This window comes from Vidua macroura, chromosome 12 (assembly GCF_024509145.1).
Source record: "Vidua macroura isolate BioBank_ID:100142 chromosome 12, ASM2450914v1, whole genome shotgun sequence".
Taxonomy (NCBI): domain Eukaryota; kingdom Metazoa; phylum Chordata; class Aves; order Passeriformes; family Viduidae; genus Vidua; species Vidua macroura.
This window is the reverse complement of record NC_071582.1, coordinates 9,563,398-9,579,637: the sequence shown is the minus strand read 5'-3', so window position 1 is coordinate 9,579,637 and position 16,240 is coordinate 9,563,398. Positions and strand designations below refer to the sequence as shown.

General features: G+C 36.9%; 1 protein-coding gene across 2 annotated transcripts in view; it reads left to right on the top strand.

The window, feature by feature from the left end:
- The window catches only part of UNC13C (unc-13 homolog C), a 131,144-nt gene that overhangs the window by 73,779 nt on the left and 41,125 nt on the right, over positions 1-16,240 (top strand). For both annotated transcript variants that reach the window (XM_053988476.1, XM_053988475.1), the window contains one exon: positions 4,891-4,976. In XM_053988476.1, coding sequence (XP_053844451.1) covers positions 4,891-4,976 — 86 coding nt within the window. The remainder of the gene's footprint in view (positions 1-4,890; positions 4,977-16,240) is intronic.

The window sequence follows — 16,240 nt, the reverse complement described above, 5'->3', positions numbered from 1 at the left end:
CATAGTGTTGAGTTTCTCCATTAATGAAAGCTCATCCTTTTGTCTGACAGGCTGTATAAATAATACAGTAATTGTAAGATACATAATTGAGACAAATACATTTATGTGATTCATTTCAGTCTCTTCATTGAAATTAAACAAGTGTAATTGTGAGTTAATTATCCTAAAAATTGTTCTAGCTGTATTTCTATACAAATGTGAGGGAGAAAGTAAAGGCATAAAGAACAGAGTTCTTCTAAGGGGATTAGTAGGTTCCCTAAAGTACAGATGAATGATTGTGTAAGATGTGAAAAGAGAACCAGGAGTGGACAGAATTGGGACAGATTAAGGGAGAGAGCTTGTGTCTCTGACTTCTCTCATTTTTTTGCTGTTGATTTGTAAGTGAAAGAGTGAACACAGGGAATATCATGTCTTTTAGAAGTTGGAGACATCAGAAGTAAAAGATGAAGAGGCTCTAGGTGGAAAAACTGTTCAGAGTTGCTTTGGATACATTTTTTTTAAAAAAGAAAAGCTTCTCCTAACACAAAAGCAGTATGTAAAAACTGTTGAGAAAAAGTAAGATAGCCTCTTCCCCCCTGCTTACCTCAAAAAAGAAAATGTGTTAAAATAGATGAATGGGATATATAAATTGAATACACAGGAACACTGCAAAAATACGTCTCCTTATTAGAAATATATGGCCATGCAGTGTCTCAGTGGAGTATTCAGGCCTGCATCCATTTGAATCCTATTTTAGAAATGAGATAACCAAAGATCCCCAGGAGAGCATTCTGATAAAAGTTTTCACAATTGTATAATATTGCTCAGAATTCTACTCCTCAGCCAGTTTTGGAAACCCTATTTTTATATCTACCTTGGAGGCAAAAATTATGCTGCAATGGAGTAGTTTGAACTGTATCAGGTTATGAATCCAGATGAAACATGACATGATGGCCTCAGCAAGCACTGCAGCCACTGACAGAACATACCAGTGGGAGTGTGGGGGCAACCTGCAGTTCTTACATGACATGAGAAACTTGACAAATTTGAGGGAAAAACATGGTCTGGTATTTAAGTTGTAAAATCCTCATTCTAGTAGTCAAACAATGTAAAATGTGTTGGAAACCTGATTCACAGGCAAATCTGGAGCTTCCTGGTGCTTCCAAATATCCTGTGAGACAGGAGAAATTGCTGTCAAAATAAAATATATATTCTAATAACAGGAACATCAAATCAAGGACAAAATCTTCCAGTCAAATATGCTTCTGTATTTTGAAAGCAAGATCTAAACTTCATGCCTCTGCGCTTTTTTTTTTTTTTGCACATATACTCAGAACAGTCAAGTTGTCACTGTAGTATAAATTTAAGAAACAAGACAGCTCTAATAGGACTTTTAAATTTGTTCTTTACTGATCCTCAGATCTTTGCAATGTTAGGATCTGTTTTCTCTGTGATCACATTGTGCTCCATGCAGTATGAAAAAGACTAACAAATGAAATCTGCAGGAGCAGATTTCCTCATGCTTCAGGAGCTAGGATGTTTAATACCTCTGAAAAGTTTGGAATAGTAACTTATATTGTAGAAACAGCATAATTATAACCTACATGTCAGTGAGTTATGAAACATAGGTCAGTGGAAAAAAATTATGGAAGTGAAAAAATCAGAGTATACTCTATCATGAATTGGACTGCATCAGGCCAACTTTAGAATGTTTCTTTCATTCTAGAAAGTGTATCCGATGTACTTTGCATCTTGATGCAGTGATATTCCTCATTACCAATTATACTTTATTCTGTGGTATACTTTAATGTGTGATGTTCATATGCTTATATGAATATCACTTCTTTCATTGAATTTGTGAACATTATCCTGTGAACAAAGCTGTTCTCATTCTTTCACCATACCCACTGTAGCTTCTCATGTAACTGTGACACTGACAGACCAGAGTAGTTATATGGACTATATACAGCATCTGTCTTGCCCATGATTTTTTCTTCAGAGAAAGGAGTGTTTAAAATAAAGCTTTGGATAGATGGAGGATAGAGCACAAAATGTAAGAATAAATGAGCTCTTTGCTCCCAGTTTAAATAGAATGCATATTTTCCAAAATCAAATGGAACTTTTGTCTTAAGAGTTAGTGAAACAGAGGCCATGCCAGCACTCCATAGATGGTGTGATCTATCCTCTTGCTGCCTGCACAGCACAAAACTGAATGCATTCACTCCCTAGGACTGGTGAGATTTAGCACCTGGATGAGACTGTAGCCACCAAGTATGGAAAATGAGCTAGTCTGAGAAAGTGCATCTGAGGTTCAGAGACTTTGATATTCTCAAGATGTAGCAGACTGGAGATTTGGCAGCACAAATTAAGAAAAATAATTTTTAATTGTCATGATAGAATTTTCTGACTTTAGGGTTGAACTAGAGACATGCAGTACTGTCTGGGATAAATGCTTTGAGGGTTATATGTGTTTTTCTCATACATTGACTCTTTTCATTTTGTTTTAAGCTGAGTTAAATTTCATTCCATTGATCTGTGGTTTTATATATTGCCCTTCATTAGAACTAGCCAATGAGAACTGTTTTCACTAAATTTTTGCTTAATTAAAATTATTAGAGAGAAGATATAAGTGGCTGTCGTGTATATGCAATTTAGTATTTTTGAAAATATATAGATATGTTAATGTATGGGCAACATAATTCTTCTAGACAAACTGAGATTTTATATAGTTCCAACAATGACAAAGAAATTGGGAAAATTATGGCCTATGGGGCAGAAATAACTGTAGCAAGAGCCAGCTAAATGACTTACAGAGCACTCTGCTGGTTGTCCTTTTGCTTCACTGAGAAATGTGAAAATACATGGCTTTTATAAAGACTAGAAAATGTAATGTAGAGATTTGCATGAGAAATTTCTCTGATATTTTTCTCCTTAGGGATAAAAATTTGTAGTTTGAAAAAGTATTCTTACCTAAAAATAAGGTGCTAAAATACAAATAATACAAAATACCATACCTACATAGATGCTTTAGTATTTGACCTTTGATTATCCCTTCCATTTAATAAGACAGCTGCTTCTGTTACCATTTATCTTTAGCATGTGGAATGTGTTGTGTGCTTGTTGTGCATTGGCTTTGTCAGCTTCTCACATACAGTAAACTGCAAGGATACCTCTGGTAGTTCCCTCATGCCTGTGACTGGCAGCTGTGCAATGCCCACCAGTCTGTTAGAAGTTAGTTAGAAGTATAAAAACTGTCACAATTTCAGACTTCACCTAAGTGAAGCCAGGTGGGATGTGTTGAACTAATTTAATCAACACTGATAATTGCAGTTTGTGTGTGTGCATGTGCTTTCACAAGTTAAAATGCATAGACAAATCTATTTATCACTAATCAAACAAGTGCATTTTTATCAGACCCAGCCTTGCCTTCTGGCCAGCCTTGCAATATGCTCAAAAGACAGTGTCAATATTCAATCAGCTGTTAAATACTTCCTCAGAGCAACACTGTCAAAGCTCAAGTGTGGTGCTAAGAGAGAACTCAGAGTGGATTGGAGGTAAAGAAATTAAGACAGCTGGAATACATTTCAGTTTTTGAACAGAAATTGATTTTGTGTTGATAGAATTAATACAAAGTTCTTCAATTGAGCAGTCATTAACACAAAGAGGGCTCAGTGAACTGAGCTAGCAACTCCTTCCTATTAAAGTGGCAGAGCTAATGAGCTGTTTAAGTACTTTTTCTTTGCAGATATGATCAGGGTCAAATAGGTCTCTAAAATGAATACATTACTTAGATCATACTGCTACCACTTTTAAGTTGCACAAAATTATCATTCTTTCTATGTCAACAAGACCTTTAAAAATTCTTACATTTTTACAGAAATTATTACAGAATATTTTCTGAATTTGATTAGTGACTTGCTAAAAGGTCAAAATACTTTGGATCCAAATCTCTGCTAGTATAAAGTGTAATCACCTCAACACAAAAGCCACAGAGGTCTGTGTATTTCCTCATTAATATATTCCCTTATTTTATGTATTCCTGGTGAACTGTGGGTGTATTTGTGTGGCTCTCACTGCACCCCTGTGCTATAAACAACTCCTTTACCCCACTGGGAGATTCTGTTTTCTACTTTCTGCTCTTCATCTGCCTGACCTGCCTGGCTCTGCCTCTGTGTCCTGAGAATAGCCCATGTTAATGTCAGTTCCACACCTGCATTAAAGACAGCCCTTTTTTTAAGACAAAAAATGTGACAAAACCATGGTGTTGATCATTAAAATGCCAGCTTTTGCTAGTTGCTAGCAGTGGAAATGGTAACTCAAAGATTAAGGCCTTTCTTTAGCATTGAATAAGAAGCAGCTGGGATCTATGAAAAATTTGTGTACCTAACTGATAACAGCAGAAAGTACCTAAAAAGGACTTCTCAAAGATGACATGAAGCATGAGACCAAAACTAAAATTTTGAATCAAAATCTGCATTTCACCATTTGTTATTTTCTTTATTATTTTATCCATACATCAAGGTGGAAGTCTTCAGTGAGTTGTATTCTACAAGTATATAAACCAATATAGCTTCACAGCCAGTTTCACTCTTTTCCAGCGTCAGCAGGGAATTGAGGAAAACCTGTGGCTAAACATCTGAGCCAACTGTTTCATGTTCTTCCTAAACCAGCTGATTTAGCTAAAGTTGAGGAATCATCTGCAAGAGAGATGAATGTTTCTTGATTTAAAATGTCATGTGAGGGAAGTTTTTATTTGAAGGTTGGATGGTTTATATAATTGTTACAAAACATAAAATACAGTAAGTGGGAATACTAGGGGAATTATTTTATGGAAATATTTGCCTTTTTGTTGTGCAGCTGTAAGCCTCATTCCTAGCAGCAGGTGAACTGATGTAATGTGATTGATTGCAGGTTCCCTCAAGAGCTGAACATGGGAAAAATCAGCGCTGAAATCATGTGGACTCTGTTTGCCCAGGATATGAAATATGCTCTGGAAGGTAATTAGAATAAACTATTAATTGCACTAGTGAGTTCAGCAAGACTGATTTTCACAGCAAGTGATACCTGGCATCAGATTTCAGTGTGTGATTAGAGCTTTCTGGTGTACTTGTTTAAGATGCTTCATACGTTAGTGAAAAGGAAGGGTTATAAGGAATCAAATCATTATACTTTGAATATATGAAGTTATGTGTGAAAGAAGAACACAAAAGAATTGTGACTTGAAATGCTGCTTCTTAGATCTGATAAAAACCTTCAGTGTCCAAAGAGACACACATGTGCTTGCTGGAGAGCAGTGTAGACACTCTAATTTTTCTCACTAGCTGAAAATTGCTAATTTGTCCATAAGGAACATTTGCAGAATGAAATTATGGAGGTAGAATACACTTATAATTAAATCTTTTTGTGTTCAAAAGGCAGGATATATTCATTCTAGTTCCAGCAGACCCAAATGCAGTTTCATTTTATCTCTTAACCATTGTTAAAATATATGGGGTTTTGCTATATAGCAGATTGTCTCCAACTAATGGCTTCAAACACACAATAAAATATGGTTATTGCAGCAAACCAAGTAAAAATACGCACATGAAACTGGCATTGTCTTTAGTCAAGTCTGCTACTAACTACAGAACAAGTCTAAAAAGGGTGAGAAGAAACATATGAAGTTGGATTTAAAAAGCAATGCAATTCAACAGGCATAAAATATTAAAAAACCCAAATATTTGTAGAAACACTTCCATATTATTCTCTCCAGAATGTCTAATGCTATCATATCAGTGCAGTGGTGCTTAGATGACATGGCAAATTTTCATGATGATATAGAAAGAGAAAAGATGAGTGGCTAGAATGGCTATTGATGGAAGAACTGTTTTGTTCATCTGCTGTTGTGTTACTTTCTTTTGTTAATTATGTTATTTGAATGTGGAACTTCTGTACTAAGCATAGCAGAGGAGAAAGGAAGGAAGGTAATTAAAATATGTACAAAAACATCAGAAGACATGAGACATCTTAGATGTGAGTGGGAGAAGAGATGTTCAAACTATTGTTTCAAAGTGCACTTCTGTAGTCATGTCAGAGTGAATTAGAAGTGCAAGTTTGAGAAGGGATGTCAGGCAGGAGATCATCCTTTAAGAGTGATCAATGAAGGCAAAAGCTTCCAAAATCTGAGAAATGTGAAGACCAAGTGAAAGCCACTGTTTTAGATTAAAGCACATTCCTGGTTCCCTCAGAGAATCTTCTGTCTGGGGAGGCTGTCAGTCAGGAACAGCTATCAGAAAACTGCTGTTCAGTAACTCAGTGTTGTGATTCCCTTACAGATAGCACAGATTACTGAGGATTTCTAATTGTCACCAATTGCCATGACTTCATGACCTTGGGGGTGTAGTTACACTCTGCACATGGACACCCATCCATCTGAGCACCCAGAGCCATTGAACTATAAACATTCTGCACTGCAATGAAATAATCCACAAAACATCACTCACTCTATTTGTTCATTAGAGCACACTGATCACTCAAAAGGCAGCTTCAGATCAAGTCATGGCTTGTTTCTTGGTTGTAAAGAATAGAAGAAACTCGTAAGAAAGAGTTAATTGTACAATATATAAAGTGTGGATGTTTGGACTGAATTAGGACTGTAAAATAAATATTAATGTTACTATTAATCCTTATTTTGCAGAGAGAGATGTAGAAGGCATTTGACTTTTTATGTTCCAGACCAGTTCCTGAATGTGGTCTCATTTCTGTGTTGCTGTGGATACTGACTTTCTGAGGAGAGTAAATGCCATTGTTGGCATTAGGAATTCTAAACTGCTCCCAGAATCATTAGTGAAATGGTTCCTGCATATAAATAATAATTAAAGGAAAATGAAATTAGTATAAGTTATCATTTTGAAATTAGGATAAATTATTATAAATATACACAATTTCACCTTCTATGATTTCATTCCTAAACAGGTAACTCAATAAATCTAGTCAAGAAAATATAGATCAGTATACTGATCCTCTACCCAGCTTTGCTGGGATTTGAATTATTAATTCTTTCAATAGATATTCTGTAAAAAGGGTTTAACTCAGTTGTTGATGGCAAATAATATCTTCTTCTTTAAATTCTATAAGATTAGAAGCAAGCTCTTGAATATGTTCACAGTTGGTCCTCATGGTTTTAATGGAGTTCATTAAAATGCATTGCATTCTGCCACTCTCGCCTTCCAAGTTATTAACATAGGCTACCATCTGTTCATACCTAGTGTCCAGGGCTGTGATTGCAATCTTTCCCTACTCTAATTTAGTATTAATCTCCTGAAGCAGCATCTTTTGTGTTAGGAAGTTGATTCCTTTCTGCATCTAATCAAGAAGCAATGAACTGTTCCAGCATTGTTTGCAAAAGGATTGTTCATGTGGTAAAAAAGATAAGATTAGCTCATCCAAGATCCTGTTTCTGGTTTTATCCACTTTTTGTAGTCACAAATATATCCAGCCACACCCATCAGCTTAAATTCAGGAAATAGAAGATGGCGAACACTGGAGCATCCACTCTCCATTCCTTTTCCCTTTTTCCTGAACGCAGTTCAGAATGGCTGTTCAGGCTCTCTCCTATCCCTGTACGGCTGAATCCCTCCTGGATATGCTCAGGGGTTGTGTGCACTGCAGATCTGCTCTCCAGCAGTGCCCTCTGCCCACCCCCTCTTGCAGAACACCCCAGCAGCCCTGTGAGCAGCACCAGCTGGCATCACACACCCTCTGCCTTCTTTTCTCCCTTGGTCCTTGGAGGACACTCCAGCAAGGAGGCTGCTGCTGTAGCATGGAGAAGTCAGAGGGGAGAGCAGCTGCCATGGCAGTGGCCTTTGGCTAGGGAAGAGCAAAGCCATGTCTCTGAGAGTACCAAGGCACTAAATTGGCACTGGGGGAACAGCTCGGGTTTTTGGTGAGGGAGGAAAGGACATCCCAAAGCACAGTTCAGGTCTGCACAGCTGCCAAGATCAGGGCTACACTGTGCCAAGCTGACATGCCTTGGAAACAAAACTGTACTAAAATCTGGTATTGAGTTCATAATTTCATTCTAGATTTTCTTCCAATTTAAGTTAATTAAAATGTTTAGCCTTTGGATAGTGTTAAAAGTTTTATGCAAACTTTAACGAATTGAGTTCATACCAGTTATATTTCTTTTTTTTTTTTTTTTCTGGTTTAATGGATTATTTTAATGTATAGATTTTGCGTGAAAAACGTATCACATGTTTCTCTTTGAGAATTGACTTCATTAGATTTGGTCTCTCTGGGATGTTTTTCTTCCTTGCAGCCTGTCCATGAAGCATCAGTCGTTTGCATGATACATTGTAGACTGTTGTTTGGCATTTAGTTTGCACAAATATCTGATCTTATAGGATGGTAATGTTTTTGTACTCTCTGATCCCCCAATTATTCCATATTTATGCTGCAAAAAAATAAGGACAGAGAGGGAGTTTCACCAACAGTGCATATGATTTGTTACTCACTTCATATGGTAGGAAATATTTTCCTTTACAAATACGAAGATGCAAAGGTTAAAAGATAATGAGAGAGTAATAAGCTGAAATTAGACATGCAATTGCAAAGTACCTTTTTTAATTCTTTGTCCTCAGAAATTTCTTTTTTCAGACCTTTCAGATCTCTAACTTTTGAATAGGTCAGATCAAATGTCTGAAACGATCCAGTCTTTTAGAGAGAACATCCTAATTGCTGTTATTATGATAATCTCATTCTGGTAGTGGCCAGAAGTCAAGACCAGAATTAGGCGAGAAATTAGTTGGCTGCTGTGTAAATAACAGCAACAGACAGCCTCCATCCTGCAGAGCTAAGATGCTAAAGGCCTTATAAAAATAGGAAAAGGAGACAGTCATTCCACCATTTTATGCATTTAATGTAGGATTGCTTTTCAAGTTTGCGGTTGTCTTCAGTGCTTAAGAAGATACTACTTTCCTGTTTCTCTGACAGAAGCTTCTTCCATGACAGAAACTAATAAAGTGATTTGAAAGAGAAGAGGCAAGTCCAAGAGCTGATGCTAAGCACAGAGACAGCATAGAAAAAAGCCAAAAAGGCTAATGCTGCCCAGAGAAAGGTCACGCCATTTGGTGGCAGATTTCAAGTCTATTTTCACTCCAGATTTACAATGTACAAAGTTCCCCTTAAGATGGATATAGTCTTGGTTTAGAGGGAGGCTACAGAGGTGAGGGAAGGTGAGACTGAGTTTTTGTAAAGGACAAGAAGGCAGCATCCACAGGAATGCAGGATGTCATCACTATCAAAATGTAAAACCTTTTTATTTTAGCCAGTCTCATTTCTACATTGGCACTTTTCACAAATGTATTCCATGTTTATCTTTTCAGACACCTGAGGAATTAACAGTCCTCTATGGCAACTCAGAGAGTTTGTAAAGTCAAAGTCAAGGAGATTACAGTTGGAGTTAAACCTTCCTTTGGCAGATAAGATAGCATGTTGCTGTGATTAGAGGAAGAGGGGAGTTAGAAACATTCTTTATTCACCATTACAGACAAGGATGTTGGTAACAGCAGGTACACTCTGTACATCCTGAGGGGCTGAGCTTCCTAAGTATGAGAATCCACCTGTTGAGGGCAAAGCAGAGCTCTCCACGCTTGCCTAAAAACACCATAGCCATGCCAAATGGCACTATTTTGTTGGTGTTTATTAGACCCAGTAGTTAAGACAGATGAAGTGGACAAAACTGCTCCCAGGGGCTGAGTTAATACTTCTTCATGTTCTGCTGTAGCAATGTATCATATTGCTGGAACTACCTCAGAGATCTCTGGTATGGCACAACCTTGCAATTGGGACTGTTATATCTATAATTTCCTTGTTCTCTAACCCATTTTCTTGGATTTTACACATTGAACCATCATCAGAACAATGAGCAGTACTGCAGTACAAGTCTACAGTAATCTTAGTAAATTCAAGTTTCTCTATGTCTGACTGTAGGTGTATTCATGGTGCCAGATTTACTAGAAAAAATGTAGTGCATCAGTGAATGCCTGTCTTCATTCTTCAGTCTTAAACTTGTCACTCAATACTAGCAGTGTATATTGTCCTATATAATGATAGCTGTGTCCTTATTTATTCTTTTTCTAACCAATGACTATTATTCTTATTCCTAAACACTATTATTAGCTCTTACTCAGGTAATCACTTATTGTAAAAAAATTGTGACAAAGGCAATTTTTGTTAGTCAGCTTATACTGGTACCAACATGCTGTATAAATAATGATTGATTAGTAATTACAGGTTATTTATAGCTCACATGGCCCTGCCCTTTCCACAAATGAGTGAGTTGAAGGGAAAAGTGTTCTGTTCAGCTGAACGGGCTGTATATCACCTGTAGCAGCAGGGGCAGGCAAGACCTCGTCCAGAGTTTGTAGATATCTCAACCCAGAAGAATATTTTGCTGCTTCTTTCTTCTTGTCCTTGATTACAGTTCTTTATCACTAAGATGATACCACTTTATTCCATCTCATGTTTTTGCAAAAGCTGGACTTGGATCTTTTGTCTGAACTAATTTTATGGCTGGGGAAGAAAAACAAAAACCCCAAACAAATGAAACCTCTAAACAAAAATGTTACTTTGTCTCCTCAGACAGTCCCTTAAAATACCAGCATTGTTTTGTACAGCTCTGCATCTGCTGGTTGGGGAAAATTTTCATCCTTTTGTTTTCTTGTGGGGTTTCTTCCCCTTATCAGACTGGAGCTGCATAATTCTCACACAGCAGCAGTGGAATGTAGGTGCTGCATCTTTTCCTGCATTCTGTGAGCTAATGACACAGTGAATCCCCTTGTACTTTGGACTTCTTTCATTAAGAAACAGTAACTAATAACAGCTTTCTGAAAAAGAAATACCTTTCTTCATCAACTAGAATACAATATTTGAGTTAAAGAAAATTAAAATAACCTCTGCTATCTTTAATCTTGCCCATTTTTACTAAGACACTGCTTTGAAGCTTTCCTCACACAGCAGCTGTTGTTCTCCTAGTCTCTGTTTTCTTAGGTTGAAGACTCAGTCTTTTACTTTCAGGACTGTTCCACTTACAGAGATTAATTTGTGTTTTTTCTCCTATAGAATCTGAGGACAATTTCTTCTTATGGGCAAGTGCATTAGTTCTAAACTAAACATTGGATGCTGCTTCACCCCCAGGAGAATAGGATAAATCTGTTAAAACTGCTTGTTTCCACATTATCATTTAATAAGCCTTAAGTGCAATTTGCTGGGTAAGAATTAGAGAACACCTCTCTGGTTTTGCCTTTGCAGGCAGAGCCAGATTGAACACAGGTAATTATTTAAGTGCAGCCTCACATTTATCTTCCTGCTGGATTCTTCCTGGTTTGTACTTCATTCTACTAATTGCTTGTAAAATGCAAGCATGCCTGTTTGATAAGGTTTTATGCTCACTTTGCATACTGTGAGAGGCAAAGAGCAGAAAATCAGATCTTCATGGAAAGACACATTTTTTAAATTAAGCAATAAGTAGATGGAAGAAACCTATCACAAAAATTACATTGAAGATGCAAAGCTGAATATTCAATAGTAAAGTTCCAATGCTTTTGAAGCACTCTTTGTTACCTTTATTCTGTTTTCCATCCCAGATTCAAGCATTACACTATCAAATCATAAAAACATGGAATGGTTTGGGTTCAAGGGGACCTTAAAGATCATCCAGGTCCAACCCCCATGCCATGGGCAGGGATCCCACCCACTAGACCAGGCTGCTCAGGGCTCAATCCAGCCTGGCTTGAGCACTTCCAAGGCTGGGGCATATATTCTCTGTTTTGCAATTTTTATATATATTAGAGTTTTATGAAAGCTTAATCAATGATCAATATAAATTGGATTCCTATATTAGCATTACTTTTCTTCTTTTATTACTTCATTACTTTTATTACTTTCTTTTTTTATTACTTCGAATAGATGTTAAAATATCAGTATGAAGTATTTGAAATTTCAATCATATTCTTCAGAACCAGAGCTTTAATTATCATTGTAGATCTCATATAAGATAGGATGGACTATTTCTTCTGCTTCATTCATAGCTTCCATTTCCTTACACATTCTATGGTCAATAAATATACAAAGCAAGAATTTCACCAGCAGTAAAAAGCAGTTCAGAGATTATTTCTCTCACTGGAAGTAAGCGCTTGTTCCCTTTTGTATTCAATAGTAGCCCCATGTATCCAAATACAGATTTTTATCTCCAAATGTTTATTCTTTGAATATTATCTCTTTAGTATCATGGTATGTAAATTTAAGTCTGATACGATATTGAAGGGTGAAATTTATACTGAGGTTGATCTTATGCATTTACTTGTATTCCTGGTATTTTTCTTTTCTTGGCAGCAAGTAAAACAGAGCAAGTTTATGTATAATCAAGCTTCACATCTTGCATTGCCCTTTTGGTGATAACCCACCAACTGTTCTGGAACTTCTGTGGAAGTATTTGACTTTGGAAGTAGTGATTAATTGATGAGACTAATAGGAGTAATGAGGACTAGAAACAAGCAGTAAAAAAAGCAACTGATTAATGTTGATAAAATATCAAAATTAATTTGCCTAAGTAATCTGAAACATTTAGGCAGTATGACACAGTGGGTAAAAAATGGCAAATGCAATGCCTAGAGAAGATAGGGTAGATTGCAGCAGGTTCATACATCCCTCATGATCTTACATGTTACATCCCTTAAGTAGTATATGACATTGGTGTTTGATGGCCTTGAAGTTCCCATGAGACATTTACCTCTCCCAGGGAACCATGTACATCTCTGCTTTTTCTGACACCAAGCAGGTGCCCCTGAACTCTGCTGCACCTGCTGTGAAATGTCAGGCAAAGCAGAGCACTGAGCACACGGCCTCCTGCTTTGAGAGCTTCTCGTTGAATGTAAAGGGCAATGTCACATCAGCTTTTACAGCACTGCATTAAGTCAGGGATTGATTAGCAGCTTCCACTGCAGGCAAGAAGACAAAAAAAGAACAGTGAATCCATTTTTCCTCACCTTTCAGAATAAGACTGAATCTGTCTTCCTTCCCTGATCTCTGTCACAGAATCACAGAATTGCTAGGGTTGGCAAGCACCTGTGGAGATCATCCAGTCTAACCCCTCTGTCCAGGCAGGGTCACCTGGAGCAGGTGACAACAGGAATGTGTCCAGGAGGGTTTGGAATGTCTCCAGAGAGGGAGGCTCCATGACCTGCCTGGGCAGCTGTTCCAGTGCTCTGCTACCCTCAATGGGAAGTTCTTCCTCACGCTGAGATGAAACTTCTTGTGTTTTATGGCCATTGTTCCTCGTCATGTTGCTGGGCACCAACACAAAGAGTCTGGCACCCTTCTCTTGGCACCTTCCTTGAGATACTTATATGCATTAATGAGATCCTCCCTGAGTCTTTTCTTCTCCAGACTAAACAGGCCCAGCTCCTCTCTTAAGTCTCTCCTCATAAGAGAGATTTTCCCTCATCATCTTTGTGGTCCCCACTGGACCCTCTCCAGTAGTTCCTCTGTCTAGGGAGGAAATATAACTCCATAGTAAGGAAATATTTGAAGATCTACAATGCCTTTCTTAATTTATGCATGTTTCCTTAATAAGTGTACTTGGTCTCTTTTTTTTCAGTCTCCTGTTTGCACAGCTTCATCACCCACAGAGATGTTCCAGGTGCAGTTCATTATGTTTGTGAACTGTCCAAAGATATTTTGATGAAAATTTCCAAGTAAATGCAGAGAAAAATTGACTGTGTCAAAAAGTCTGTTGTGAAAAATACAGTATATTTTTTTAAAGGAGAATTAGAAGGGGGAGGGTGTTAGAGATAAATGTAATCCAAAAAGAAGGTAATGACAGAAGTTTTTCAGGTTTTGGTTTATTATATTCATCTTGACACAAACAGCCCTTTCAGAAAGGTCACTAGTATTTCATATTATAAAAATCAATGTAAATTATGCATGACTATTTAATTAGTTGTGTTCTACTATCTATTTCAGTTAATAACCAGTGACTTCCATTGCCTTTAGCAAAGTACAAGAATCCTGGGACAAGATTCTAATAGAATGTAATGTTATCTTCTAAATCAATTACGAACTTTGAGTTACATTTTTTCTTTATTTGTGGCCTGTGTGCTGTTAACATTCATACAATCAGAGGCTTCAGATTTCTTTCAGGGGTAAAGGGATTAAATCTAGAGCACTATAAGCATAAAAGAGGCTGTGGCATAGCAACCGCTCCTGTATTGTGGGGAAATTGCACTGGCATCAGGTGCACTGAACATTAACTTCTACTTTTATCCAAAGCAGAGGTGCATCATTCAGTGTAACATTCCCACAGGGATTCACAGGGAGGAATACCAATGTATACCGCATCCATATCATTCCTTACTGGAGCTCAGCTTCCTCTAGCTGTACTCAGTTTTGTGTTCCCAATTACCCTTCCCAATTATATGACTGCAAGTTTGGAAATAGCAGGTTTTCTGAAACAGCAGTTCTGGAAGAAATGGATAGCAGCTGGTAGTCTCTAGAATGATTGGTAGGTAATTATTGCAAATAATATGGAATTATGTCACAATGATTGAGAATAACAGCTGAGTTTTGATGGGAAAATTTGCAGCTAATCCAAACACAAATCCTATATGCTTAGTCTCAACCATTTCTGTTTAATAAACTGTAGAGCAATAGAATGTGTGTCAGTCAAACATGCTAGTTGTGATGTAATTAATTTGCTACACATAAATATTCTTTATAGTACTTATTAATCCCTGAAACATTATTTATAAATCCTGAAAACTGTACAAGTTTGGTTTTTTAGAAGAATCTAGTTATGTGTATGTAATAATTTGTACATTTTTTACAGACTCATTTCCTTGAAGTTCTTGTTCATAAAGATTTGAAATATACTTTAAAACCATATTATCAGAATCCTTCAAGCAGCTTTTACAAAAAACATATTGGCTTGGAAACTGCTGTAGAAAAAAAAAAATTCTCTGAGTTTTTGTACCCAAATAAGGAAAATCAGAGTTGAACAAAATATCAATTTGATTATCTGAATATTTAACATGTTCATCTTTTATGAAGGTTTTTAAATTACCCTTTTTCCTTTTTTAGCAACTAATACATATGAAAAATTACATGGAAACTCAGAGTGATGTTATTACCTCAAGGTTAAGAAGAAGAAAGGATTCTGTATTGAACAAGATTCTATCCCAATTTGTTTAATGATATTGTCTTTAGTGTCATATAGATATTTCTGCTTAATAAATCATCACTATAACTTTTATTTGTTGTTTTAAGAAAATCTTCTCAGCTTTCTTCAGCAGTTGCTGGAAAAATGAACAAAAACTCCAACATGATTCCAAAGTACTGTTGTTTGGTTGAGGAGGCCTATGAGGAAAGCACCTTCGATTATAATCCTTCCTATTATGTTTCTTTATAAATTTTTCCCTAAAGGAACTGCTGCCTGCAATTAAATTACATGCCAGAGACAGCATCACCAGGGCTGTGCTGATTTCGTGACACACCAAGTTCTTTTGCATATTTTTATGCATTCCCTGTAACAGCTTTTAAAAACAATCTCTCTTCCTTCTTGGGTATACAAATAACATTGGAGCAGATTTTATTGTTTTTATTCAGTGCTCTTGCTTACTGGAGGTCTCCTTAAGGCAGTTCCAATCTCTGTGATTTGTAGCAGTGAGATGGAACAATTCCATACAGTTTTCATTGTGGTTACAGGTTTAGTGTGTGTTGTAGAAGCACATGTGTGTTACAGCATCACCCCTAAGGAGATATCCACCCCACCCCAAGTGGCATCAACAGTGCAAAAAAAGTTACACTTGCTGGAAGTGTAATTCCTAAAAGCAGCTAAAGTGCCCCATAGAATTTACAGATGTTACAGTTTACAAGAATCTTATCAGTATTTTTTCATTGATGCACGACACAGTGATATGCCAGCATGGGAACTGTACATGACCTCTTTTTAAAACTTATTAGATGAGTAGATGCTTATAAAAATATGCTGCAGTATAAGGAATGCATCAGAGAAGGAGCAGCACAAAATAAAAAACATTATCAGCATCAGGTTTGTTATACTGGAGATTTCTTTACCTAGAATCAGTTATGAGAATGTTCAGGTATTTCTGCCATCATCTCTCCAGAGAGCACATTTGCACACAACTGGCAGGTTTAGTTCCACACTGACTCAGTTGGATAATAATTCTGCAAAGCAAGAGTGGAGTTTTTCAAAAAGAGTTATATT